The sequence below is a fragment of the Carassius auratus genome, chromosome 2 (assembly GCF_003368295.1).
Source record: "Carassius auratus strain Wakin chromosome 2, ASM336829v1, whole genome shotgun sequence".
Taxonomy (NCBI): domain Eukaryota; kingdom Metazoa; phylum Chordata; class Actinopteri; order Cypriniformes; family Cyprinidae; genus Carassius; species Carassius auratus.
The window spans coordinates 13,342,640-13,369,798 of record NC_039244.1 but is presented as its reverse complement, the minus strand read 5'-3'; the positions used below and the strand labels follow the sequence as shown (position 1 = coordinate 13,369,798).

Sequence of the window (27,159 nt, the reverse complement as noted above, 5' to 3'; positions counted from 1 at the left end):
ACTCTTGCAGATTTATTCTCCAGTAAACAACTTCTGAGTTTACTGTTCACTCATTGGCAAAATACTTGATAACTGTAAGCAGTTCATAAATATTTGAAATGATGCCTATTTCACAGTTTTAGTATAACACCTCCTCTGAGCTCTGCTAATGATTTCTCAAAGTTTATTGCGTGTGTGTGCATGGCTGGGGATGTTTACAGTGTTGTCAGCCTCTGACTTCCTCAAATCTTGGGAGTTTAACAGACACAGAAACAGCTCAAAACAGAGGCTGTAACATGTCAAAGGCACAGGCGTCAGAGAAAAACTTTGGCACTGGCTTCCAAAAGACCAGTTTTAAGGATTTTTAACAGGGTTTGTTCTGCAATATGTTTTTGCCATTTATTTGATCGAAACTACAACTTCTGTATTATTACAAGTTAAAATAATTTAAAAGTGTTTTCCATTTTAATATATTTGACATGTAATGTATTGCCGTGATGCAAAGCTGAATTTTCAGCATCATTGCTCCAGTCTTCAGTGTCACATGGTCCTTCAGAATTCATATTAATATGTTGATTGGATGCTCAAGAAACAATTCTTAATAGCAATGATGAAAACAGTTGAGCTGCTTAATATTTTTATGGAAACAGTAGATATTTTTTCAAGGTTCTTCAAAGGATAAAATGTTTAAAAACAGCATTTTTTTGAAATAGACATATTTTGTAAAATATAATTTTAATCAGTTTAATTAAATTCTTTATTTCTTTTTTTTTTTACACTGAACACTGTCTTTACACAAAAAAACTGAAAGTGACGAATAATGTGATTCTAAGAATGTGAATATTATAATTGCTGATTGTCGATGACTGACATCAATAAAACCAGTTGTCTCAGAAAGTTTACAGCTAATATGAACCAAGTTCATTTTACTACCTGGTTGGATCTTACCAGGCTTAACAGACACAACCGGTATAACTACATGGATAAAAAGCAGGTCATTTGATTGCTGTTAAGATAAGTTCCCAATAACCACTTCAGGTCAAGACATCCACCCAAACAAAGATCTTTTTATGCTTCCAAACAGCAGACAAACCACCTCCTTGATTATAGTGATTATCATTGTAAGTTACAAGTGTTAGCATCAATACAAACTTAGACGGGGGGGAGCGAATGTCTCAAGCAGCCACAAAATTTGCCTTGTGATGTGTTGTTACGTAGACGCCTGTGCCACAAGACTCCTGTGTGTTTTTGAAGCCAAGCCTCCGAGTAAGGACTAAATGAACAATTCAGAACGATTCGGATCCTACCTGGGAGTGTGAGCCAAAGTGAAGCGCCTCTGCAAAGCAATGCTGCGGTTCATCATCAGCCTGCGGAAGAGCAGAGGCGAATTTCGCGGTGAACTCCGAGGAGAGTCCCGCGGAGAAATTCTGGGGGAGCTGGTGGGAGAGCTCCCCTTCAGCTTGAGATGCGAGGGCCTCTGAGGTCTCTCCTCTTCCGAACTCTCTGAGAGCATGTCGCTCATGACAGCAGAGATCCTATGTCTTCACAACTGGCAGAACAAGTGTCTATTCGTGGCATGGGTCGCTCACTCAAAACAAAAACCACAATCTACATCTCTTACCCTTCACTAGAGCTGAGAAATCCAGCCTTGCTTCAGAGATCACAGGCGCATTAATGGAGCCAGCCATCATAGCGATGGAACATCTCCCCTCGTGAACTCGCTTTGTTTACATAACTAGGAAGACTTCCCTCCAACAGACTAAATATGGCAGTGTGATTTACAATGAGAGGACTCCATGATAGTGCTCTCTAAGTGGCCCCACCTCCACATTAAGCCTATTAGTGTGCAAGGTCCAGTGTTTACTGGTTTATAATGACTTCCTTTTCCAGTCCCCTGGCGCGCAGAAAAGCCAACGCACCAGCGGCTCAACGCAGAGTTGATCACGGCGTTCAGATTTCCTCCAAGAAATGCGTGTGCCTTTCACATGCTCTAGGTTTACCAGGAGAAGTCACATGAAAGCTCTGACTATAAAAAGCAAAGTCAGATAAAGTCAGACAGAGAGCATGGCTCATGTCACGATGGCCCTCTATCACAGGCCCCATGGGCTTTGATTATCAGAGGGGAAAAGGTTCCCTGTGATCCTTTGACTGCTGGATGAGTTGTGTATGCAAAAACAGTATGCATGCAGTGACCCCAAAAAAAGGTTTTGAATACTTTAGAGACACTTAAAAAGGTATGTTGCCTTGCAAAACATTAGAATGAACTCAAAACTCTTAATTAGATTTTTTTTTTTTCATTTTTTAAAACAATATAACCTATACTAAGATTTTGTCTTTTCCTAAAAATTAAATTTTCCTAAAAATAAATTATTGCATGTCTCATCAGACATCAGCCAAGGCAAGAAACTACACCTGTATTTACCCTTTGGGTTTATTTATTTATTTATTTTGTATGGATTGGTTTTTTGTTATTCGTGCAACGACATTCAGACTTTTTAAGTGTGACAGTTTAGACATTTTAAATACATTTTATGTAAAATGCATACATTTTTAATACTAGGGATTGTTAACATTTACAGTTTGTACTATTTAATTTATTTATTATTGTTATTATTTAATATCAAATATCAAAGATATCACTTTGAAATCTTAACAATATTACATAAGTTACCTGAAGAAAAAAAAAACATCTTAATGTGTTCAAAGTTCATGTGTAACTGCACATTTACGAAATCAGTGTATGACTTTTTGTCTCGGCTGTTTTCTTTTCGGAGTTATTTTTCTGGTTTTTAGGGAACAATAGCGTCCTCTTGTGTCTCCATGCAAAACGTCAATTTCTGGCTCCAAATACTACGTCAATTTAAAGCACTGCCAAATTGAAGAATATACAAACATGTAACAACTATTATTACAGTACTGATGTAGCTCACTGTACATTTAATTTAGAAAAAATATAAGTTTTATGGCTTATATTAGTCACAAAACAAGATACACAACAGTGAGTGCTACATCTCCATCTAAACTAGCTGAAATGAAGCAACTATTTGGAAAACAGGTACACGACGACCGGTCATGTGTGAGGTTGCTAACATCATTAAAGGATAATAATGGACAATTGTTATTCCTTATAGGAAAATAAGCGAAAGATTAAGGGACACTAAAATATTTGCACTGTACCACATAGTGTATGTCAGTTATCAAATCAGCATATTAGTACAGCATTCCATGTCTGCAGTTAAGTATTTGTATAAAAGGTGTATAAAAAGTTCTAAAAAATAATTACATGCTTTACTTAACCTATTTATGTACAATTATTCTTAATTTTTTAATGTCATACAAAAAAAATAAAATAAAATAAAATGTCATATGCGTTACATAAAACATCGGCTTAAGTTAACTGTACCATTGAATTGTGACTCCACGAGTGGTGTAGTAATTTAGGAGGTGGATATACTGTCAAATTACATAGTCTACATATATGGCTTTATGGCACATACAATTTGAAAGCTTAGCAACTGAAAGTCTGAAATGCCAGTCAAAAAAGCACTTTTTTATAAACAATGGCAAAATTTTGAACTAAAATGTTATTGCAACTATATAGCCTATGAATGAATGAAAATGCATTTTTTTACTTAAAGAGACTCAGAGTGTGGGCTGCTTTTGGTGCTTCAATTTGTGCTTCAATAATGAGGTCCAAATGTAAGAATACACCAAGTTAAAATATAAAAAATGTGCCTTTTTTTCCCTTCTCCTTTTAACAACATAAACTTTAGCAGTAGCAGTAGTAAAGACGTCTTCTCTCATGTAGATTGCATGTTTTCCTGCATTGCTGGATGTTGGGCTCATGATTAATAATCATGTTATTATTATTCTGAACCGTTGGCAACCCTAGGACTCATGTGTTATTACTTTATCAACTAAAATCTGTTTTATCATAAAGTTCATCAAACTCTTTACATGCAGACCTGCTTGTTTAACGACAGAAGATTATAAACAAGATTTTCCTCATTCTTCGCAAACCATACAAAGCACTTTGTCAGTACCCAAAATTAAGAATCCTTACATAAAATATAAACAAAAAGAGCAGCTTACCATGAACTTTGAAAACTATCAGACTCCAGGCCATTGGGGATGATGAGGGAGAAGGTGGCCTTGTGGGGTGTGTTCTCTGAATCTCCCTGAGCCGAGAGTCGGCGGGACAGACGGGGAAGCTGAAGGACCCCTGAAAATGTTCTTTTAACTTTATGGTGACCAGGCATGGATTTGGATTCGCACAGACCCTGCTGGTTCACACTGTCCCATTCTCTCTGCATTAAATAGAGAAGGTAATTAATCTGCACCAAAACATGATCTCTGTCTAGAACAGCACAGAAGACATGTGTAGGCTAATATTGACATAATTACTATTAAAGTAACATATAATAATATATGATGTTAAATAGTCAAATAATGGTATTTTTTTATATTCTTTTTTTTATCATATAATACCTAATGATAGACATCTTAGGGTGCACTTTATTGACTTAGTTTGGGGGCAGTTGTGGCTTAATGATTAGAGAATCGTACTTGTAACCCAAAGGTTTGAGTCTTGGTACCAGCAGGGATTAGAGGAGGGGGGAGTGAATAAAAAGCACTCTCCTCCACCCACATTACCCTCAACTGAGGTGCCCTTGATCAAAACACTGAAACCCCAACTGCTCCCTGGGTGCAGTAGCAAAAATGGCTGCCCAATGTGTGGATGGATTAAATACAGAGCACAAATTCAGAGTATGGGTAACTATACATGGCCACACGTCACTTTCACTTTTTTCACTTAAATTGACGATCTGCATAGTCACAGTGATTCTATTGAGAATCAAACCAGAGAGGATGACTGTGAGCCCCGATGAACTGATATAACCCACCTCTGATGTCCAGAAAGACTTCAAAGAAGAACTTCTCTTCATCTTGTTGAAATGGGAGGCAACTCTGAAAATACACACTTTGTGATAAATAACAATAAATCTATTCAGAAAGAAGAAACTCGACTTTTTTCAGGTGCCTAGAAACAAATAGGCCTACTTTCTACAGGACTATACAGTTAAATAATAGGAAGATAATAAGGAACACTAAGCACCAGTCAATTAATAGGCCAATCATTAATAATCAAAACAACTATTTTAATAATGAACAGTGTGCAGCAAACAACACTTACCACTAAAACTGAGAAGATCTGGTAAGCTGTATTGTGTTTTTCTTTTGAAAAAAAAAAAATTTCACAAATATATTTTTGAAGCACATCTTCGATCCATGAGAGTTGCATTCTGGTCTCTTCCAAAATAAATAAATAAAGGATATTTTCCAAGCCTGTGGCAAGCAGCCTTTATAGCTCAAAAACAAATGGTTTGTGAGAACATCCTTTCAGAACACCGGTTTTATCGCTGTTTGGCAGCCCCTATGAAGGCGAGCAGCATCCTGTCCCTCACACTCAGCAGGTTTGTCTGTGCCACACACCGCTGAAGGATGCATGACTTGATAGCTGAATACAGTAAATGTGCTCTTTCATATTTGGATTCTACTTTAAAGTTCACGTCATATGCATACATTTAGAATTAAATCTGACTAATTTATAGTAATATTCAACACACAAAAAAATATTTTATTTTCTTTCATTAAAAAAATCACAATTTCAAGTAGTTTCACATAATGACAAAGCAGACATCAAAAGTTCTATTCAACGAATATATTTATCATAAAAAAAATAATTAGGCAAAAATTTACGTGTGAAGGCAATTTCTGAACATAAGATCAATAGTAACAATCATGCATACATTTCTCCAATGTATATGAAAATTATATCAGCAATTACTGATTAATAACATGATTATTTTAACTATAGATTACTATAAAAACTGTATTCTATACCATTATTAGAATATATAAAATTATATATATATAAGATAGCAATGGCAGGTAACCTTATTTCTTTTTGCCAAAGTACCTGGTATTACTGGAGAAAATTATATGAAATTTAAAAACAAAAAGCTGTCCATTAAAAGTCTCGGGATTGAAGCAGTATTTTTAAATATTCTCTTTCTTCAGACATTTTCAGGCAGTTCACTCAGCTTCTGATGTGGTCTCTATACTCCTGGAAAAACACAAATGTCATTTATCTCCTGTTACAAGGAAGCTTACACCCAGCAGGAGAGACCCTCACATTAATTTTTATCCTTTATCCCTTACCACCAACACAAAATTTTTAGGTAAGTAATATTGTTAAGAAATTCTCACAAATGTATTATTATGTGATGCCATGTGTTGTGTGACTGGTGCAAACTTTCTTACTGTGTTTGAGGTAGGAGAGGTAAGTGTCCCATCCCAGGGTAATTATATTCACATAAAGGACACGAAACTTGGGTGGCAAGAAGTAGAAGTTTACCATTTGAGCTGCTGGCCAAACACACCAATCTGCCTAAAAAGAAGTGTGTTATGAAACGTTGTCAGCTATGATCTTAAGTCATTTGGTTGAACTAAGGACAGACGCTTAACAGTGTAACATACCTTGTAAAACTCCCAGAATTTGTCTCTGAATTCTGCTTGTGCCTCAGACAAAGTGTGACCCTCCATCATACCCATACCTCCATAAATGAATAAACAAGCAGGTGTAATATTCATGCTTTAATTTCTTTACATTATAAATCTTTAACATCATTCTTACTACTGAAAAAGGTGCACTATAGGTATAAAGATTTTGATGTTCTGAAAGAAATCTCACCAATTCTGTATTTATTTGACCAAAAATACATTAAAAAACAGTAATACTGTGAAATATTATTGCAATTTATAATAGCCTACATTTTTATTTTAATATATTTTAACATTTAATTTATTCCTGTGATGGCAAAGCTGATTTTTCAGCAGTCATTACTCTAGTCAGTGTCACATAATCTGTCAGAAATCATGCTAACATTTAAAATATGAAAAATATATTCATTAAAGTATATTCAAATAGAAAATGGTTTTTAAATTGTACTAATATTTCACACGTTTTTTTTTCACAATAAAAACTTTTTTTATAGCATTTTTTTAAATAAAATGTAGTCATTTTGTATATATATAACATTATATATATATATATATATATATATATATATATACAGTCTTGTTCAAAATAATAGCAGTACAATGTGACTAACCAGAATATTCAAGGTTTTTCGTATATTTTTTTATTGCTACGTGGCAAACAAGTTACCAGTAGGTTCAGTAGATTGTCAGAAAACAAACAAGACCCAGCATTCATGATATGCACGCTCTTAAGGCTGTGCAATTGGGCAATTAGTTGAATTAGTTGAAAGGGGTGTGTTCAAAAAAATAGCAGTGTGGCATTCAATCACTGAGGTCATCAATTTTGTGAAGAAACAGGTGTGAATCAGGTGGCCCCTATTTAAGGATGAAGCCAACACTTGTTGAACATGCATTTGAAAGCTGAGGAAAATGGGTCGTTCAAGACATTGTTCAGAAGAACAGCGTACTTTGATTAAAAAGTTGATTAGAGAGGGGAAAACCTATAAAGAGGTGCAAAAAATGATAGGCTGTTCAGCTAAAATGATCTCCAATGCCTTAAAATGGAGAGCAAAACCAGAGAGACGTGGAAGAAAACGGAAGACAACCATCAAAATGGATAGAAGAATAACCAGAATGGCAAAGGCTCAGCCGATGATCACCTCCAGGATGATCAAAGACAGTCTGGAGTTACCTGTAAGTACTGTGACAGTTAGAAGACGTCTGTGTGAAGCTAATCTATTTTCAAGAATCCCCCGCAAAGTCCCTCTGTTAAAAAAAAGGCATGTGCAGAAGAGGTTACAATTTGCCAAAGAACACATCAACTGGCCTAAAGAGAAATGGAGGAACATTTTGTGGACTGATGAGAGTAAAATTGTTCTTTTTGGGTCCAAGGGCCACAGGCAGTTTGTGAGACGACCCCCAAACTCTGAATTCAAGCCACAGTACACAGTGAAGACAGTGAAGCATGGAGGTGCAAGCATCATGATATGGGCATGTTTCTCCTACTATGGTGTTGGGCCTATTTATCGCATACCAGGGATCATGGATCAGTTTGCATATGTTAAAATACTTGAAGAGGTCATGTTGCCCTATGCTGAAGAGGACATGCACTTGAAATGGTTGTTTCAACAAGACAATGACCCAAAACACACTAGTAAACGGGCAAAGTCTTGGTTCCAAACCAACAAAATTAATGTTATGGAGTGGCCAGCCCAATCTCCAGACCTTAATCCAATTGAGAACTTGTGGGGTGATATCAAAAATGCTGTTTCTGAAGCAAAACCAAGAAATGTGAATGAATTGTGGAATGTTGTTAAAGAATCATGGAGTGGAATAACAGCTGAGAGGTGCCACAAGTTGGTTGACTCCATGCCACACAGATGTCAAGCAGTTTTAAAAAACTGTGGTCATACAACTAAATATTAGTTTAGTGATTCACAGGATTGCTAAATCCCAGAAAATTTTTTTTTGTACAAAATAGTTTTGAGTTTGTACAGTCAAAGGTAGACACTGCTATTTTTTTGAACACACCCCTTTCAACTAATTGCCCAATTGCACAGCCTTAAGAGCGTGCATATCATGAATGCTGGGTCTTGTTTGTTTTCTGACAATCTACTGAACCTACTGGTAACTTGTTTGCCACGTAGCAATAAAAAATATACTAAAAACCTTGATTATTCTGGTTAGTCACATTGTACTGCTATTATTTTGAACAAGACTGTATATATATATATATATATATATATATATATATATATATAAACATAATTACTGACAGGTAGTTATTTGTAATAAATTTGGAGACTTTTGAATGGAAATCAGCAGCAAGATCTCACCTAGAAAGTACCAGGCTCCCAGTGCTGGCGATGCGACCAGCTGATCAGTAAGCACTTTCTTGCAGACATTATTGATGCCTGTGCCTAGAAAGTATTTGTCCAGCCACAGATACCAGTAGTGCATGAAGGGACCCATAGAGCATCCGACGGCAAACATACAACCTATGAGAGTGCAACACCACGAGCGATCAAATCTCATGTTACTTTTTATGATACCATTAAAGGGGTCATATGATACGATTTTAATTTTTCCTTTCTCTTTGGAGTGTTATAAGCTCTTGGTGCATAAATAAGATATGTAAAGTTGCAAAGACTAAAATCTCAAAATAAATATTCTTTTTTAAAGTTAAGACTCATCCACACTAGGGCTGTGTATTGCCAAGAATCTGGCGATTCGATACGTATCACGATATGGGGTTGCGATACGATATTGTTACAATACATTGCGATACCGTAAGCAAGGTGATATATTGGGATATTTCTTATTTTTGGAATAAGATATATTTTTTAGAAAAAGGTGTCATTAAGAACACACCACCATATGAAAACTTTAGCAATAAATAAATTAATTCAAAGTATTTAACCAGAACACAGTGCATTTGCAATAATCAGTCCCTTTCACATTCAGTGTTATTGAAACCCTTTTTGTGCAGTAAGAGTAAAGGGGGGAAATATAAAGTGCTTGCAGGATCCATTAGTTGAATGTATAATACCTATAAAATGGTTTTATAAAAAGAAAATTTATATTTTTAAACCCTGCTTTAAAGGTTCACAGTTTAAGTTATTTGATCTGAAAAAAAGAATCGCATCTGCTTAATATCAATGAAAAAATAAAGTGCTAACAGGATTCGTAAAGAAAACAAATTAAATACAAATGTTGATTCTTCCCACTTGGATTTCACATGTTTTTCAGTTTGTATTTATGTTCCACGTGGAATCGCAGAAACCGTGATGCAAGCACCACCCAAATGAGATAAATCTGCAGCCGATCCCTACCACCTGCCCTGCTGTGCCCTGCGCGAGCCTCTTTACAAGCTGCAAGTGGCGGAACTGAGGCAGCGTCTGTGTCCAGTGGACGTTACCACAAAAGCCCAAATGACGGCACACTTCAGCTTTGTACACCCAAACAGGAACTGGGACAATTCTTTCATCCTCCGTTACCAGCAGCAAGCTATATTAACGCTAACATTATTGGCATCTGGCATGTTCTAATCATAGACAGTAAAAGAAATGGGCACAGCGACCCCATTGGATTCAACAGAGACAAGTGAAGTCAATTAGAAGCACGCACTTCCTGGAGGTCGAGCGTACTCCGCAGACTCAAACTGAGCTTGATGACGTAGATGTCACGTGAGCAACCTGTCTGACAACTGTCAGACAATTGTCTTCTAATCACTGTGCCAAGAGTAATCTGAATCACCCACCAAATCTGGCAGAGAAGGCGAGCGTGAACAGGAGCAAATTTTGGTAAGTATTCTGATTAATTATCTCCCTTGACTTTATGCCTCCACATCCCCCGATAGCCTCATAGACAGTAAAATATTGCCTGCGAGCTTCTCCTCCTGTCCATACGGTAATTTCTCTACTGTGCAACAGAGAGTCGCAGGTTATGATGCAGTCGTTAGCCTATTTTTACAAAAACTGCTTCTACAGGGCCATAACGTAAGATACAAGGTAATTGAACCTTTTATAAATTTTCGTGTTTCTTGAGAAATAATTAATGGACAAATGGAGTCTTTAAACGCCTCAGATGTAAAGTTATTCACTGTCAAAGTGACGCCAAAATGAATGGGCAGCTCGCACTCGCTCCGAGTGGGCCTCTGTTACATCATCACGAAACAAACATTCTCCTAGAACTCACACTCTACATTCAGTTCCAAACGAATCATGCATTAAAAATAGAATTTTATAAACTCAAACGATAGCTTTATGTGCTTTACAGATGAACTTGAAGTCTTTATTCATTCGAGATTTTGGGCTCCAAAATATATCCCTGCCCTGCCCAATGGGATATCGTGAAAAGTGATGTAAAGTTCATAACTTGATTTGCGTTGTTCCTGTGGTGTAATCTATATTACATGTTACCACTAGAGGGCAACACGGGCATGAAGAGGGGGGAGTACTGCATGAGCAGAGGGAGAGACGCACAATGTTATTGTTGCAGCCTGTTAATAAAGCGGCTTGATGAACACTCAAGGGAACAGTCTTTATTTGTAAAAGAACCCAACGCAACATGGTGTCAGAAGTGGCTGTGCTTTGAGAAGGAAGTCAGCTTTACGCCTGGCTAGCTATTATGAGTGAGGAAGACCAAGCGAGAGGAGCCTCAGCAGCGGGAGCAGCCGCGGCGGCAGGTCCAGTAATGGCGGCGGCAACCTTCACCATCAAACCACCGGAGCCGTTTGATTTTGCAAAGCCTCAAGAGTGGGAAAGGTGGAGTAGACGGTTCGAGCGTTTTAGACTGGCAAGTAACCTGAATAGTTCTTCGGAAGCAAACCAAGTTAATACTCTGGTTTATTGCATGGGAGATGAGGCTGCGACGTGCTAAGAGGGCTTGAGCTAACGGCCATGCAGCGCCAGCAATACAATGCAGTCAAAACAGCTTTCGACAGACATTTTGTCCCAAGAAAAAACGTGATTTACGAGAGGGCAAAATTCAACAAGAGAGTGCAACAGCCATCAGAACCTGTGGACACATTTATTACAGCTCTTTATGCACTAGCAGAAAACTGTGAGTACGGTGCTCTTCATGATGATCTTTTGAGAGATAGGCTTGTAGTGGGTCTTAAAGATTCGTCTCTGTCAGAAAGAATGCAGCTTGACAAAGATCTCACCCTAGCTAAAGCTATCACTATGGCAAGACAATCTGAAGAAATAAAGAGACAGCAAACTGACCTGAGAGGTGAAGTTATCGCCAGCAAAACAGCTATGGATGCAGTACAAATTAGAAAAGCCAAGCTGAGTAAGTTTAAAACCAAAGAGCAAAAACAGATTAAGTCTCCGAAGTTTCAGCAGACCAAACATGACAGTAAAGCATGTTCCAGGTGTGGCAAGGCACCCGCACACGCAGCAGTGCAGTGCCCAGCAAAAAATGCAGAATGCCATAACTGTGGAAAACGCGGACACTATGGTAGAGTCTGTAAGTCCAGCACATCTGTGAACGAGGTTGCGGACAGTGCGGCTGGACTTTTTCTGGGTGAGGTGGATTCTGGAGAAGAACCATGGCTGGCAGACATAAACGTGGGCGGACATAAGGTGACCTTCAAGTTAGACTCCGGAGCAGATGTGTCTGCTATTTCCGAACAAACATTTTTGAGCTTCAAACTCAAAGACAAAGCATTGGACAAGGCAGAAAAACCACTCTATGGACCGGGTGGGGCTGCGTTAACTGTTTTGGGGTCTACCACAGAGACTATTGTGTATGGTGATAGGAGCACTACTGAGAAGATCTATGTAGTCCGAAACCTCCGCGTGCCACTGCTGAGTAGAACAGCTTCGGTGAGACTGAAGCTTATCGCCAGAGTCGATACTATAAACAAAGAGACAGTGACTAAAGCATACCCCAAGTTATGCGAAGGACTTGGGCGGGTACAAAAGCCATACACCATAAAACTAAAACCTGATGCAAAGCCCTTCTCGCTAAAAGTGCCAAGGCGTGTGCCACTGCCGCTCATGGGCAAAGTTAAAGAAGAGCTGGACAGAATGGAAGGGTTGGGAGTTATTAGTCGTGGGACGAGCCGACCGACTGGTGCTGTGGCATGGTTGTAGCTCCCAAAAAGGACAAAGAGAAGGTGCGTATCTGTGTGGACATGACACCTTTAAATGAGTCCATGTGTCGTGAAAGATACATACTTCCTTCTGTAGACCAAACGCTAGGCATGCTCACAGGTGCTCAGTATTTTTCTAAACTTGACGCAAATATGGGCTTTTGGCAAATACCACTATCCAAAGAGTCTGCACTCCTCACCACCTTCATTACGCCATTCGGAAGGTACCATTTTATCCGTTTGCCATCTCCAGCGCGCCCGAACATTTTCAAAACATGATGGTGACGGAGGTTACGGCAGATCTCGAGGGAGTCGTCTGTCACATGGACGATATCCTGGTCTGGGGATCGACCGTAGAGGAGCATGACACAAGACTGCATGCTGTCCTGCAGCGGGCAGAGAAAGCCGGCGTTACGTTGAACATGTCGAAATGTGAGTTTAACAAACGAAAAGTAAAATTCCTTGGATTCATCGTCTCAGCAGATGGAATGAGTCCTGATCCAGACAAAACTCAAGCTGTTCAGGACATGAAGGAGCCAAGCAACGTGAGTGAGCTTAGGAGATTTCTCGGTATGGTGAACCAACTGGGGAAGTTTATTCCAAACCTTTCTGAAAAGGATAAACCACTGAGAGACTTACTTTCAACTAAGAACATGTGGTACTGGGGGCACGACCAGCAAAAGGCGTTTCACAACCTTAAACACGAACTGTCTTCTCCTCCTGTGTTACAGCTCTACAACCCGAATAAGCCACAGAAAATCTCCGCGGATGCCTCTTCATTTGGCCTGGGGGCAGTCATGCTACAGAAAGAGGGAGATGTGTGGTCACCAGTTGCTTATGCTTCCCGATCATTAACACCTACAGAGCAGCGCTACGCTCAGGTGGAAAAAGAAGCGCTAGCTCTTACGTGGGCCTGTGAGAGGTTTAATGACTTTATTCTAGGCCTTCACTTTGAACTCGAAACTGACCACAAGCCACTAGTGAGTCTTCTGGGAGGACAAGCTTTGGATGCGCTTCCGCCGCAGATACAGAGATTCCGTATGCGCTTAATGAGGTACTCATACACAATAAAGCACATCCCTGGCAAAAGTCTCACCACAGCTGACACACTCTCACGCTTACCGCTTACAAACAGTGTTACGGGCGCTGATACAGATCTTATGGAGGACACTAATATTTACCTTGAATCTGTGCTAGAGGGCCTTCCTACAAGCAGTAAATACCTGGCAGATCTTCAAGAGCAGCTGATGTCTGACAGTGTCTGTTCTCAAGTCATAAGGTACTGTGCAGAAGGCTGGCCGGATTGTAACCAGCTACAAGGAGCGGTGAAGCACTACTGGCCTGAGAGAGCTGTTCTGAGTGTGCACAACGGACTACTACTTAGGGGCACAAGGTTAGTTATTCCTGCTAACATGAGAAACTCAGTTTTGGACAAAATACACGAGGGGCACCAGGGGGTGGTTAAGTGCAGAGAGCGTGCCCGTCAGGCAGTGTGGTGGCCAGGTTTAAGCAACCAGATCAGTGAACTTGTCCTCAAATGCAGACAGTGCATACAGGAAAGAGTCAATGCAAGAGAGCCTTTAATGCCCACAGATTTACCTGAAAGACCATGGCAGAAGTTAGGTGCTGACTTGTTCGCTCTGAAAGATAAAAACTATCTGTTGCTAGTGGACTACTTCTCTAGGTATATAGAGATTGCTCAGCTCAGCCCAACTCGCTCTGCCAATGTCATTGTGCATTTGAAATCAATATTTGCACGTCATGGAATACCAGAGATACTGATCACGGACAACGGCCCGCAGTTTGCATGTCAGGAAATGAAAGACTTCGCAAGTGAATACTGTTTTGAGCATGTGACCAGTAGTCCCAGATACCCCCAAAGCAACAGTGAGGCGGAGAGAGCTGTCCAAACAGTTAAAAATCTCCTCAAGAAAGCTAGTGATCCGTACAGAGCTCTATTAGCCTATAGGACCACAGCGCTGGCAAATGGCTACAGCCCTGCACAGCTACTCATGGGGCGTCGACTTCGTACCACCCTGCCGATGCTTCCAGAGGCCTTACAGCCTTGTGTGCCAAATCTTCGACAACTTCGGCATGTAGAGAGGGAGAGAAGGATGAGACAAACCGAATGATTCAACAAAAGACACAGAACAAGAGATCTGGATAAACTGATACCCGGAAACCCTGTTTGGATTGCAAATGCAAAAGCAACAGGCACAGTGATATCTGTCCACCCAACTCCACGGTCCTATGTCATCAGTGGACCGCAGGGAACTATTAGAAGGAATCGCAGTCATCTTGTGCCTTTGCCGATATCAGAGACTCATACTGAAACACAACTGACCCAGTCTAATGAAAGAAACACTCCTGCAGAGATACTTTCTGAGCCACAAGCACATCAAACACCAGATGTTGTTCGAACCAGGTCTGGTAGAGAAGTGGTAAAACCAAAAAGACTGGATCTATAAAAGAATGCATTAACAATTCAGTATGCTTTGAATGAGTCGGAATATGCCTTAATCTAATGTGAATTTTTGCATTGAAAATGTTCTAATGTTTCAATAACTGTTCGATAAGGGAAAAGAAAATGGTATGGAAAATGTTTATGCCCAGACATTTACAGTTGGCTACCAATGTGACATTTAAAAAAATATATATATATAAATGCTAATGGTTTGAGTTAAAGCTAAGGGTAGTTAACTTACCTTCAGTAAGGGGGATGTGGTGTAATCTATATTACATGTTACCACTAGAGGGCAACACGGGCATGTAGGGGGTGAGTACTGCATGAGCAGAGGGAGAGACGCACAATGTTATTGTTGCAGCCTGTTAATAAAGCGGCTTGATGAACACTCAAGGGAACAGTCTTTATTTGTAAAAGAACCCAACGCAACAGTTCCCTCGCTTGAAAGGATGAAATGGATCGTAGTTGATCGTTTGCACTTGTTTCGAAATCTTGACGATTCAAGCGTTTTAAACAATTTGCGCGTATTTGGTGCTTGCGCACATTCGTTCAAAGCACGCGCTGAGAGCAGCATTTCAGACAATGCTCGTTCACAGAATTAATTCATCTTTTGCGTATAGTAACTCTTGAATGAACAAATACACACAAAATTATCTCAAAATAATTTTCTCTGCAAGTATTCTCATTAACGCAGTCGTTTATGTTTTAAGTGAACTTATACAGTGGCCTGCTGCACAGTAGTGATGTGTCGTTCGTGAACGAATCGTTCTTTTTGAACGAATCTTTTAGGTGAACGAATCGTTCTCATGCACGTAATCCACTGACTCATATTTCTCATTCATTGAAGTTCCTCCCTCCACAGCAGCGCGGCGCTATTAGTAGCCCACATTGGCCAGCGGCCCATCCGGAAAAGTCCCGGTGCTCCAGATGGCCAGTCTGCCCCTGCTTCCAGTGCACAGAGACAACAACATACAGACACACAAAAAAAACTTTGCAATTAAATAGGTGCATAAACAATTGTGCTATAAATAATGGAATAGAATTGAGTAAGATGCAGGGATGTACTAGGATGGAGGGATAAATAAATGTGAGGATATTGCACATTTATATTGTATAAGTGGGGGACATTTAACTATACATGAGGTAGATTGCCTGGGGGAAGAAACTGTTCTTGTGCCTGACTGTTCTGGTATTTGCGGTTCTCAAGCGCCGGCCAGATGGCAAAAGTTCAAAGATGGGGTAAATTGGATGTGAGGGATCCAGAGTGAATTTCTAAAGCCTTTTACTGACTCTGGAAGTATACAGTTCTTAAAGCGTGGGCAGGGGAGCACCAATAACCCTTTCAGCAGTCCAAACCGTTCTCTGTAGTCTTCTGATGTCTGATATTGTAGCTGAACCAAACCAGACAGTTATTGAAGTGTACAGTACAGACTCAATGACGGCTGAGTAGAACTGTTTCAGCAGCTCCTGTGGCAGGTTAAACTTCCTCAGCTGGCAAGGGAGTACAACCTTTGTTGGGACTTTTTCCACAAAGGAGTCAATGTGATTGTCCCACTTCAGGTCCTGAGAGATGGTGGTTCCCAGGAATCTGAATGACTCCACTGCATTCACAGGGCTGTTCATGATGGTGAGTGGGGGGAGTGCAGGGGGATTTCTTCTGAAGTCCACGATCATCTCCACTGTTTTGTGCGTGTTCAGCTCTAGGTTGTTAAGACTGCACCAGACAGCCAGTAGCTCAACCTCTTGTCTGTAAGCAGACTAGTCACTGTTCTGGATGAGGCTGATGACTGTAGTGTCGCCTGCAAACTTCAGGAGTTTGACAGAAGGGTCTTTAGAGGTGCAGTCGTTAGTGTGCAGGGAGATGAGCAGTGGGGAGAGAACACATCCCTGAAGGGCACCAGTGTTGGTGGACCAGCTGTATGACATGAATTTCCCCAGTCTCACTAAAGCCCCTTTCACACTGCAATTCCAGCAAATACATGGGTAATGTGTCCCAGCAATTGTTCCCGGGTCGCTAGATTTTGCACTTTCACACTGCCAGTGATTACCCGGAATATGTGCGTGCTTTCACACACAACCCGTAAAGGTCCCGTAACGAACGTGACATCAGGGAGTGGCAAGTAATGTACTAGTCGAAAACGCTAGGCACGTTATACTTTCACTGAAGCTTTCGAACGATCTCAGCGTCGGCACGGAAAGTGAGGAACAAACTGATCTCTGCTTCATTACAGTTTACACATCCATATTTTCTTACACCCCTAAAATGGCTCATTCAAACACACATCACTACATCACTATGTGGGAAGAATTTGCATAACGCCGCTGGGTAGCTGACCAATCAGAGCACACCTCGCTTCTCAATGAGCCTTGTAAAAATCAAGCGTTTCAGAAGGCAGGGAAACAGGTTTTTTTTTTTTTTTTTTTTTTTACCTAAAGCTGCATAAACAATTAATTACACCAAATAATGTTCTTTTTAGCAGCATGATATGACCCCTTTAAAAAGAAAACTGTTTGTAACTACAGTATGTACAACTATGTACGGTACATAAATTACAAAGATTATCTCAGTTTTAACAAGTTAACTATTTTGGTAACAAATTGTTTTGTTGTCACCTGTACGCGACCAGTCACGTGTTTTTTTTTTTTTTTTTTTTTTTTTTTTTTTTTTTTTTGACCAGTCACGTGTTCGGCCGAGCGTTCTCCGCGTCTCGCGCGTCTGCTGGATGAAGTCGCCCGCCGCCAACATTCCTCCGCAGCTCACCGTGTTCGTCACGATCAGAAACCTGCCTTTGAAAAGCGGCTTCCAGTAACCGGCGATCCTTACGAGAAAATCTTTACTCTGACGAGATATCATGTTTAGGTCGATTTCACTTCAATTACTGTCAACTTCCCGATGGATCAACGCTTGACGACTTCATTCGCCGCTTCTGTCCGTTTATATGTAAGATAACTTACCCCAAAATATGTTTGAATATTGAATAATTTACTAATTTAAAATTAAAAGTAATATATCTTCCTTTATACTCTCAGATATGTAGATAAAACAGAGTTGCTTCGATATCTCAAAATTGTCCAGTTCGGCTGCAATTAGATCTCTAGCACATAGTCATCTTTAGAATGAATTCATCATAACCCAGAGGAGCTTGCTTTAGTCGGTGAGTCACAAGCGTGAAGGCGTTGCCCTCAAGAACATCGAGACTGCGTCTTAGTTGCGCAAAACGTTACTAAATCAGTTTGACCTCATCAATAATTTCGTCTCGTTTGAAACATAGACTATCAGTCTATCATTTCTTGATTTTCGAATGCCTACTCTTTATTATTAGTTTTTTTTCTTTATTAACGTTAGCTCATATATCTATAACCCCAAATTTCCACTTTGTAAGTCAAACTAATGTAGGTCTAATGATAAGCACAATGTGAAATCACTGAGGAAGCATTTCTCTTGAGTAAAGTCCACTTTAGCAAAGACTGATTTCTTAAAAACCATTAATACAACAAGCTCTTAAAAACGAATAAAAATGCAAAGGTGATGGAAATTTGCTTTTTAATTTTATGCATACAAAACAGTATTAAAATGTGACTATATAAACATACTGTCTTGTCACCAGTTGTAGTTTGTACATGGTTTTCGGCTGCACAATTATGGTTTCATGTACATACAAACACAAAAAGATAAAAAAATATTTGTAAAAAAATTCAAATACATGGCAGCATGTATTGGCTTATGTTTCATACATTGTCTCATCATTCTAGACATGAGTAGTGCTGTTATCGTAGTTATTGATTATTCATGCAGTAACTGTTGGTTTCCTTCTTCAACCCTTGACCACAAGCAGGTGTTTTTTTACCCTGTTTGAACACAAAGAATGAAGACATCATGTGATAGTCTCTTCATATTGACAAGAAGAAATGGTAAAATGAGCATACACACTAACAGGCTTTTAAACAAACCTTGTACAAGCTGCACACGAGATTGTAGAGAGAATTCATCGCTTTTTCCTGAAGATCATCTGTGTGTTCCTGCAGGGACAACAATGTGCCATTTAATCACCAGGAAACACTCAACAAACACATTTTCCTTGTAAATAAACAAATACTTGTCCTTACTCCATTAATAGTTATCCAAGGCACATATTGATGAGGGGGTTTCAGAGCATTTGTTTTCACAGCATTTTGATGCATTAATGCATTGCCCTTATCTCCGTTCACACAAGCCATGACTGAATCCCATTTTTGATCAGGAAAGTAGACTTCGAAACACTGAGATAAGAAGTACAGATTAGCATTGCATTGGGGGTTTACAATAAATAATAAATTAAATAAAAGAAGGTAAAATAGATATGTCCACTTACCGGCTGGGCAGATTTCAGCACATTTGGTGCTGACTCCATGCAGAAAATGACTGTAACAGCGTCCATTCCGAACATATTCAACAAGCAGGTCTAAAAGAAAAGACTACAATTATAAAACCTGTATTTCAGCACTAAACAAGATGCCTCCAAATATAACAGCAATCTACTTTAAAAAGTTGTAAGGGTGAAATAAATGGCAAAACCTCACCTCAATCAGGTTACCTTGACATTCATCCTGTCCATGCTGACAAGTGAAGATGTACTTCCCTTTATCTTCTTTCTCCTATTGCAAAAACATAATGAACAGCATTTGAACATACATTCAACTTACTTTCACTATGTCTAAAAGAAATTGGTTGCTATTTGCACGGTGCAGATTATATTCGCATGGTGTGAACATAAGTAAATATCATCTCGTTTACACAGTGCAAATAGTGATATAGATGCTAGTCATATAATATCTAAATAGGAGTAACGTGATGTCTGTACTGGGGATAAATTGTCTGAGCAACAGTTGGGAGAGTAAATATACCTGTGCATTTCCATATGGAACCAAATCAATAGCCATGATGTCCTGCAACATAACAAAGGTAGGCAAGAGCCGCAATACAAGAAACTGCCTGCATCCAGGACACAAAGACTCGTAGTACAGGCCCACGGTGACCTTGTCATCGGTGGACTTAGTTACGTTGTACTTCATGCATTGTTCCAACACCTAATAAAGAAGAGAATAAAGGGAAATGCTCAGCTTTGTTCACAATCGGGCGTCCACCTTCTTTGATGCCCAAAAACGAGAAGAAGAAAATAAATCGTGAATTCCCAGACAGCATTGAGCATAAAAGGAGAAGTGTAAATAGAACTATTAAGTTACTGTACATCAAGACGATTTGAATATCCAGTGTGCCTTTCTAATGCAACTTCAAATGCAGTTTCATTTTTCGTGCAAGCTAAATTATCGACAAAAGGAAATAATAATAAAAAAAAACACATCCTAACCGTTTCATGTTTTGATATTTAAGGACGAATCTTTAAGTTTAATGCAAGAGTCACTCACCCCACATTCGGCTGCAATGTCTCGAGAGTCGCACCATTGTGACGGTGGATAACTACAGGAGTTTAGAAACCTGCCGCTGGATTTACTCAGAGAACAGACAACGAAGAGGAGCACAGACACTTTAAAGCCGAGCATGATTCCTGTTCACCAGCTTGCCTTGATTTCTGAATAAACAAGAGCGAGTCTTACATTTTAAACTCTCTTCCTCCTACATCGGTGCCACTTATTGATTGGTGTATAGTGACGTGACGTCATTAAAATCCGGCAAAATCATGCTCTGTAAATGCTGGAGACTTTTATTACACCATATCACGAGGAAGATCTGAGACATAAACTGACTACCGGCTGTATTTCTAAAGTAAAACAACAAACAAACAAAAAACCCTATTGGAACTCTGTATTTTATTATTATAATTATTTAACGTCATTGCCACATACAGTAGCCTACATTTACCAGATTAACTACTAGAATGGCGCTATAATCCCAGCTGGCAACATGTGACAAACTTACTTTTTGAGTTTGAAGGTTCTCAAATGAGTTGCATTTTACACGACTTTTACCTTTAAATGAAAATGTCTTGTTTCTGTGTAAACTTTATTCATGACTGGTGTAAACAGTCACATCAGAGCTATTTGATGCCAGTTTTCTGCTAAGAAATATGATTTCCGTGTCAAAGCTCTGTGTAGCCCGTGTTGGGAGTAACGCATTACAAAAGAAATGCATTACAGTAACATATTACTTTTTGGTGTAACGCAGTAGTGTAAGGCATTACTAATCAATTTTCAGAAATATTTTACACGGTACATGTTCAGTAATGTTTGCGTTACAATGCACTTTTAGCCCAAAATGTAAAAAAAACAAAAAACAAAAAAAAAGAAGAACAAAAAAACCTAAAGACCGCCAAGACATTAACGAATCGAAAAATGAAGCAATTAAGTCATTTTCCTGTTCGTGGTCTGTCAATAGCTGCTTGTGGTGTTTGTTTTGCATTTAAATAATTTCTGCGTTTTATTTCTTAGCCCATAGTTTATAGTTTCAGTTGAAAGCTGCTCGCGCTCGCCCCGTTAGAAGCTCTGACAGAAAGGCTGCATGTGAGGCTGACTGAGACTGAGAGACGTGTTTGACATGTGCTGTTTTCTTTAATGCATAACTTACATTCTGTCATCATTTACTCATCCTATTTATCCAAACCTGTGAATTTCTTTCTTCTGTTGAACACAAAAGTTGATATTTTGAAAAATGTTGGTGTCCAAATAGTTGATGGGCTATTGATGGGTGGACTTATAGTAGACAAATATATACTGTGAAAGTCAATGGTGGCCATCAACTGTTCGGATACCAACATTTTTCATGTGTTCAACAGAAGAAAGAAACTCATACAGGTTTGGAACAAGTGGAGATTGAGTAAATTACAGAATTTTCATTCTGAAAGTGAACTACTACTTTAAAAAGAATCATTTTAAAAGCATTTATTCTTCTTAATTACCTAGTGAGTAATTTTTCACTTAGTTTTTCACCACTAGCTCCAATTGTGGAAAACACAATAGAACACACACCTGCACTAACTTGTTTTTTCAAGGCATGTGGGTTGTTTAATTTGACTATGAAATCTGAAAATTTCCCTTCACTGGGAAATTTGTGGGAATAAATAGGGTAATTCATGAACTGAACAAGGAACATTCACTTTATATGTGCGCCAAGCAACAACTATTCCTTGCATAAAAGTGTTGGCAGCATATTTCAAGATTAAAACTATCCTGATCAGGCTGTAGGTCAAACAATGAAACATTCTCTAGGTCGGCGCTATAGTTTCTCAGATTTTTTCCACCGTCCGGTAATGTAAGGGAACATGCCAAAGTGTTTGTCAAAAGACAATTGACAAGTTTTTGGGTTTCTGCTGCTTCAGCATGACATTCGCTGTAAAAGCAACAGCTGTTCAGATCACAAGAGCAAAGTGATGACAACAGACAAGATGATGCAATAGACCCATCTTTTTATTGTCTTAAAAATAATTCCATCTACCTATTAAAAAGCCATATCTCTGTAATGCTTGTGTACCTGTTTGAGAGACAAACAACACTGATGCAAACTGTACACAGAAAAAATCTGCACCCAAAAACAGATTGGATAGAACAGAAGTAGTAAAAGGAAATAAAGTATGTACATAAAGTTTGTGCACACAAACATCCAGTAGAACTGTACTGGGTAACAAACAGTGCTCCCCGTCCTCAATGTCTAATGGCACTTCAATATATATATATATATCAAGTTTAATTCTGAGGGAAAAAAGATGGAAATGTGAGATATAAACTCGCTCATACTTTATCTCACACAAGTCTGACTTTATATTACGCAATTTCAACTTTTTCCCCTCTCAGATGTGCCAGAAAAAAGACAGAATTGTGACATATAAACTAAGCCTCCATAGTTATGTCATAACCCTTTATGCATGAAAAATGTATTTCATTCTCTGTTATAATAGAACAAAAACAAATGTCTATAAAATATTTGGCCCTGCTGTATCTTACTATCTTGTCATCGAAAGACGGAAGAGGAAAAAAAACTACTAATTTTAGTTCTTGCTCTTGACTGAGACTATAGAAGGAAGTTAGAATTCAGTCTATAATTATTATAAACTTTGCTTCTGGATTTTAATAAATTCTATGTAACTTGAGACTTGAAAAAGAAAAATATGTCTGCTATGGGGAAAAAAAAAATCTATGAAGAAAGCCGGCAAACCTGCTCTGGGTCACAGCTGCAACCTAAAAAAACATATTAAACTTTTTATTCAGAAGAAAATATGCAAGGTGAGGGAGCACTGTTGAACAAAGAATGAAAACAAAATCTTCAAGTTTAAAACAACAGAACCACAAAAAAAGACAAGAAACCCTGTCTAACAGACTCCTTTCAGGACCAGACGGAGCATGTCTGAAAATACATCTTCTATTTGGTTAATTAGATACTGTAAACATTTGTAACTGTACTCAAATGGAAGAGAGATATTCAAGCTAGCTTATCTTTGAATCCGTAATGTCATTACTTACAATAAGAAAAAAAATTAAAAAAAGACAAAATTAGTCTCTCTTTTAAAAGGAGTTGAAGAAAAAAAATTGACAAAGAACAGACCCACTTCTGCACGATCACAACACACTGACACTACAAGCTTGTCACTAAAATGTGTCATTTACCTGTGTAATTTCAGTTGCTCATAAAGGCTGTCAAGCTTCATTAACTGTCACTCAAAATCACCTCAAGGTGTGCTTGTATAGTGCATTTACTCCACTGCTTTATTTCACCCAAACTCGTCACGTCACATCTGGCTCGTTCTGTGTGCTCTCAATGACCTGCTGTCAGTCAGAAGAACAGTCAAGGAATCAGAACCAGTGTCTCTGTTCTCGCTCCACTCCACACCATCAGAGCAAAACAACTTCATCCCATCAATGACGAAACAAACCAGAGTACACCAAAAAACAAGCTTATGAAACAAAAGCCTTCCCCATTTTAATGTTTGTGACAGATTTACAAAAAAAGAAAGAAGGAAAAAAAAGAATCAATCTTAAATGAGGATGCCATAAGCAAATGATTCAGGCTATTTTAAAGTTTCTAGATTTGAATTAAGTCTTAATTCCAACTTGCATTTTAAATTGACTAGTTTTCTAGAAAAAATTGATGTGTATCTCAGTTTTGTTTTCCCTGTTAAAATGAAGCCTTAATAATAATAATATATTTTTTAAGGCCTGTTTATACCAAGATGAATTTCATGTTTGGAACTAAAATGCAGTCCAATTTTTCCATTCAAAATGTCTATTTAGACCAATGCGTAAAAAAACTAAACAAGTGCTGAATGAAAATGCTATTTCTCTCCCTGACAGTAGGTGGCGTTTATGGAAACGCAAGAAGAAACCCTGCTGTGCTACAGACACTATTGTCTGTAAGTGCCAACAAATTAGTTTAATGTAACAGCAGTGGCTCTGGGCATGTGACTAAAAAGCCTGAATCTTATTGGTTGCCATAAAGGGATTTAATTCAACCAAAACTAAATTCAGTCTTCATTTAGTCCACCTCATATTCCAAGCCTTTATGATTTTCTTTCTTCTGTTGAACACAAAAGACGCTATTTCAAAAAAAACGCTAGTAACTAAACAGGTGACGGCAGCCATTGACTTCCATAGTATGTAAAAAGAAAAAAGAAAAAAAAACATGTAACTCAAAGGCTACCAGCAAATGTTTGATTACAAACTTTCTTCAAAATATATTCTTGTGTGTTAAACAAAAGAAATAAATTCAAGTATTTTTGGAACAACATGATGGTGTATACACAGGTTTTTTGCATCAACTATTCTTTAAGAACACCTATTTGTGTGTGTGTGTCTATATATATATATGTATATATATGTATATATATATGTCACATTGATGGCATGCAAATGTTTGAGTCATTCTGATCAGATACATTATCAGCTGTTTCATCAAATTCAAATCTTTATCACAATGAATTTTTGTCTTGGTGTAAACAGGCCTAAACACTAACTTTGTAAAATGGATGAAACGACTCCTGTGGTTAAAAAAGTACCTCAAATGAACTGACAAAAGTGCATACTGGTTAAGACCAAACCTCATTAAAAGCTTAAACGCTAAATGTTAAACATTACAAGTAAGAGGTCCTTTCATTTATCATAGTCTTCTTTATCTTGATTCTCCCAACAGACCTGTAAGTAAAGCGCTTTATTTGAAATGATAAAACAGAATGCGTTTGATGAGATGATCCTCGTTTTTTCAATAAAGAAATCATGTAGTTGTGCTTTTTTTTTAATAAGCATTTGATAAGCACATTAGCTTTTGCTTAACTTGGCTGCAGGGAGTATATATATAATCTATGGAAGTGAAGCATTCTGTACCGCCCCAATCACAGGAAAGCTCCTCCAGGACACATGGGCAGAAGGCACTTTAAAGCCACTTCCTGTCAAAGTATGTCTCATTTAATTATACTTTCTTCATAAGCAAGCACAAAACTGCTCAGGTTCTTACTTGCTAAAAAGCATTTAATCATCGCTCACTAAACATACGTTTCTTACCCAGCTGACTGCATGATGTTCAGAACGATGTATCATCTGACTATACGCCGAGGTCACAGGATGAAACACTTAAGGCTTGTACAGTTACAAAACGGCCAACAAACATTAGGACTAATTTCCTATTACAAACAAAACATATTCCAACTGATAATTTCCTCGAAAATCTGTAATTATATCCTGGTTTAAAATCACAAGAGGGTTGTCTGTACCATTTTTGCTTGTGCATGTTGAATAACCAGCTTTGCCCCTTAAAACCTTTCTTTCGAAGCGAGTGGAAGCTCCTGTACGCGTGCATTGTTGCTTTGGGATCACCTTTGTTCTGCTCTGGATCTTAACAGTTCGCTATAGCTGTGCATTATTCTCACGTTACAAGAGTCAAAAATAAAGCACCAGGAAGCACCGATACCAGCCCACAGAAACCATCAAGAAGCCAGACTTCCAACTCTGTGGTGTAATATCTCAAAGAAAAGCACACAATTGTTGATGGCTATATATTCTGAGCATGACGACTAGCTTTAAAGAGCCTGATTAGAAGCTAGAAGGACTTCAGTGTCCCTCAAACATGTCTGATATAATAATAATAGTAATAATAAAAAGGTTTGTTTCACATCTTCTATAGGACAAATCACATAAAGAGGAATCTATTCATATGGTTGGCAGAAGTGACCTGCCAAACAGTTGCACAGTGACATAACAGCTAAAAGATTGATTATCAACAGCTGCACCTTTCGGTTAATTCCTCATCTCGTCCCTGGCCTGGTGTCCTCACCGAAAATATCCAGGACTTAGACCCTAGATCGAGCTTTCGTGGAATCACGTGACACTTTCCTCTCTCTCGTGTCGGGACAACAAATACAGAGTAGCTGTGATCTTACAATGATTACTGCAGCTGACTTTGATTGATACGGAAAACTATGGGCTTACAAAAAAAGCCATACGTATATACTTACGATAATATACTGTGCTTATCTGTTCTCTACCATAAACATATAAGTTCGGTGTTAGTATAATTTGCTCTGTATAATGTGCTTGATCATGCTTTATATGTGTGTCCTGGGCCGTGCTCATCTCGGCTGCTGTGCGAGGACCGGGTAGGCCAGGGTTACATTCAGGGAGTCGTTGTGCTGGACCAGAGAGGTGTGTTTATAGTGCAGGACCAAGTCTTTCAAGGAACCGTAAAGGTTGTAGGGCTCAGCAAATCCAAAACCCGTGGCCGTCTTGTAAACCACACAATGTTTGATCTCTCCATCCACGCTGTTGGAAAAGAAGAGAATGTCAGGCCTCAGCTCGAGAAGAGAACTGTGAAGAATTTGACGATTCCAGTTCCGAGTTCCTCTTAACACTTCTGGTTCCTTAAAATGGCTTCAATAATGAGTCTTTCAGTACTTATTAAAGAATCAATATTTAGAGAAAGGAAATCGTTTTTTTAACCATATTAAATAGTTTCAAGACCTTTTTTTAAGACTTGCGTATAAAAATAACAACATATCATTCGAATCTTAAAATAAATGATGTATCTGTAAAATATATTTTTTATTAAACTGGCTACGACAAGTATAAAATACTAACAAATTGTTTTATTCAATAAATA

At 38.6% G+C, this 27,159-nt stretch overlaps 4 protein-coding genes across 7 annotated transcripts in view; all 4 read right to left on the bottom strand.

The window, feature by feature from the left end:
• The window catches only part of LOC113116388 (cAMP-specific 3',5'-cyclic phosphodiesterase 4C-like), a 33,326-nt gene extending 31,351 nt beyond the window's left edge, over positions 1-1,975 (bottom strand). Inside the window, exon 1 of one of the 2 annotated variants that reach the window (XM_026284525.1) lies at positions 1,287-1,975. In XM_026284525.1, the coding sequence (XP_026140310.1) occupies positions 1,287-1,501 (215 nt within the window). In that variant the 5' untranslated portion in view covers positions 1,502-1,975. The remainder of the gene's footprint in view (positions 1-1,286) is intronic. The other variant, XM_026284534.1, reaches the window with a different exon arrangement.
• A 3,702-nt stretch (positions 1,976-5,677) lies between these two features.
• LOC113116377 (mpv17-like protein 2) lies at positions 5,678-18,495 on the bottom strand. Of its 2 annotated transcripts, XM_026284512.1 has the most exons (6): positions 17,762-18,495; positions 17,700-17,710; positions 8,859-9,020; positions 6,520-6,596; positions 6,304-6,430; positions 5,684-6,106 (listed from the first exon to the last, which is right to left on the bottom strand). In XM_026284512.1, the coding sequence occupies exons 1-6, from the start codon at positions 17,938-17,940 to the stop codon at positions 6,099-6,101; spliced, it is 564 nt and encodes a 187-aa protein (XP_026140297.1). In that variant the 5' UTR covers positions 17,941-18,495; the 3' UTR covers positions 5,684-6,098. The 2 variants fall into 2 exon arrangements, with proteins under 2 accessions (XP_026140289.1, XP_026140297.1); XM_026284504.1 differs by having other exon boundaries at positions 5,678-6,106; positions 17,700-18,495.
• A 118-nt stretch (positions 18,496-18,613) lies between these two features.
• Positions 18,614-20,719, bottom strand: LOC113116367 (gamma-interferon-inducible lysosomal thiol reductase-like). The gene is made up of 7 exons (XM_026284492.1): positions 20,493-20,719; positions 19,971-20,153; positions 19,647-19,721; positions 19,439-19,528; positions 19,194-19,346; positions 19,038-19,106; positions 18,614-18,935 (listed from the first exon to the last, which is right to left on the bottom strand). Exons 1-7 carry the CDS (start codon positions 20,625-20,627, stop codon positions 18,864-18,866), a joined length of 777 nt encoding a protein of 258 aa, XP_026140277.1. The 5' UTR covers positions 20,628-20,719; the 3' UTR covers positions 18,614-18,863.
• A 1,750-nt stretch (positions 20,720-22,469) lies between these two features.
• The window catches only part of LOC113116354 (phosphatidylinositol 3-kinase regulatory subunit gamma-like), a 32,952-nt gene continuing 28,262 nt past the window's right edge, over positions 22,470-27,159 (bottom strand). For both annotated transcript variants that reach the window (XM_026284470.1, XM_026284480.1), the window contains exon 16: positions 22,470-26,822. In XM_026284470.1, the coding sequence (XP_026140255.1) occupies positions 26,633-26,822 (190 nt within the window). In that variant the 3' untranslated portion in view covers positions 22,470-26,632. The remainder of the gene's footprint in view (positions 26,823-27,159) is intronic.

Bases quoted from the DNA above. Each gene is read 5' to 3' on its own strand.
- LOC113116377 (XM_026284504.1), bottom strand. From the start codon at position 17,940: ATGATATCTCGTCAGAGTAAAGATTTTCTCGTAAGGATCGCCGGTTAC. The intron at 6,597-8,858 runs GTGAGATCTTGC...TCATTTATGGAG, and splicing joins GGGAGCCTGGTACTTTCTAG to GTATGGGTATGATGGAGGGT. The intron at 6,431-6,519 runs GTATGTTACACT...ACTTCTTTTTAG, and splicing joins AATTCTGGGAGTTTTACAAG to GCAGATTGGTGTGTTTGGCC.
- LOC113116367 (XM_026284492.1), bottom strand. From the start codon at position 20,627: ATGCTCGGCTTTAAAGTGTCTGTGCTCCTCTTCGTTGTCTGTTCTCTG. The intron at 19,529-19,646 runs GTGAGGTTTTGC...CTTTTCTTTTAG, and splicing joins GTCAAGGTAACCTGATTGAG to ACCTGCTTGTTGAATATGTT. The intron at 19,347-19,438 runs GTAAGTGGACAT...TTCTTATCTCAG, and splicing joins TGCTGAAATCTGCCCAGCCG to TGTTTCGAAGTCTACTTTCC.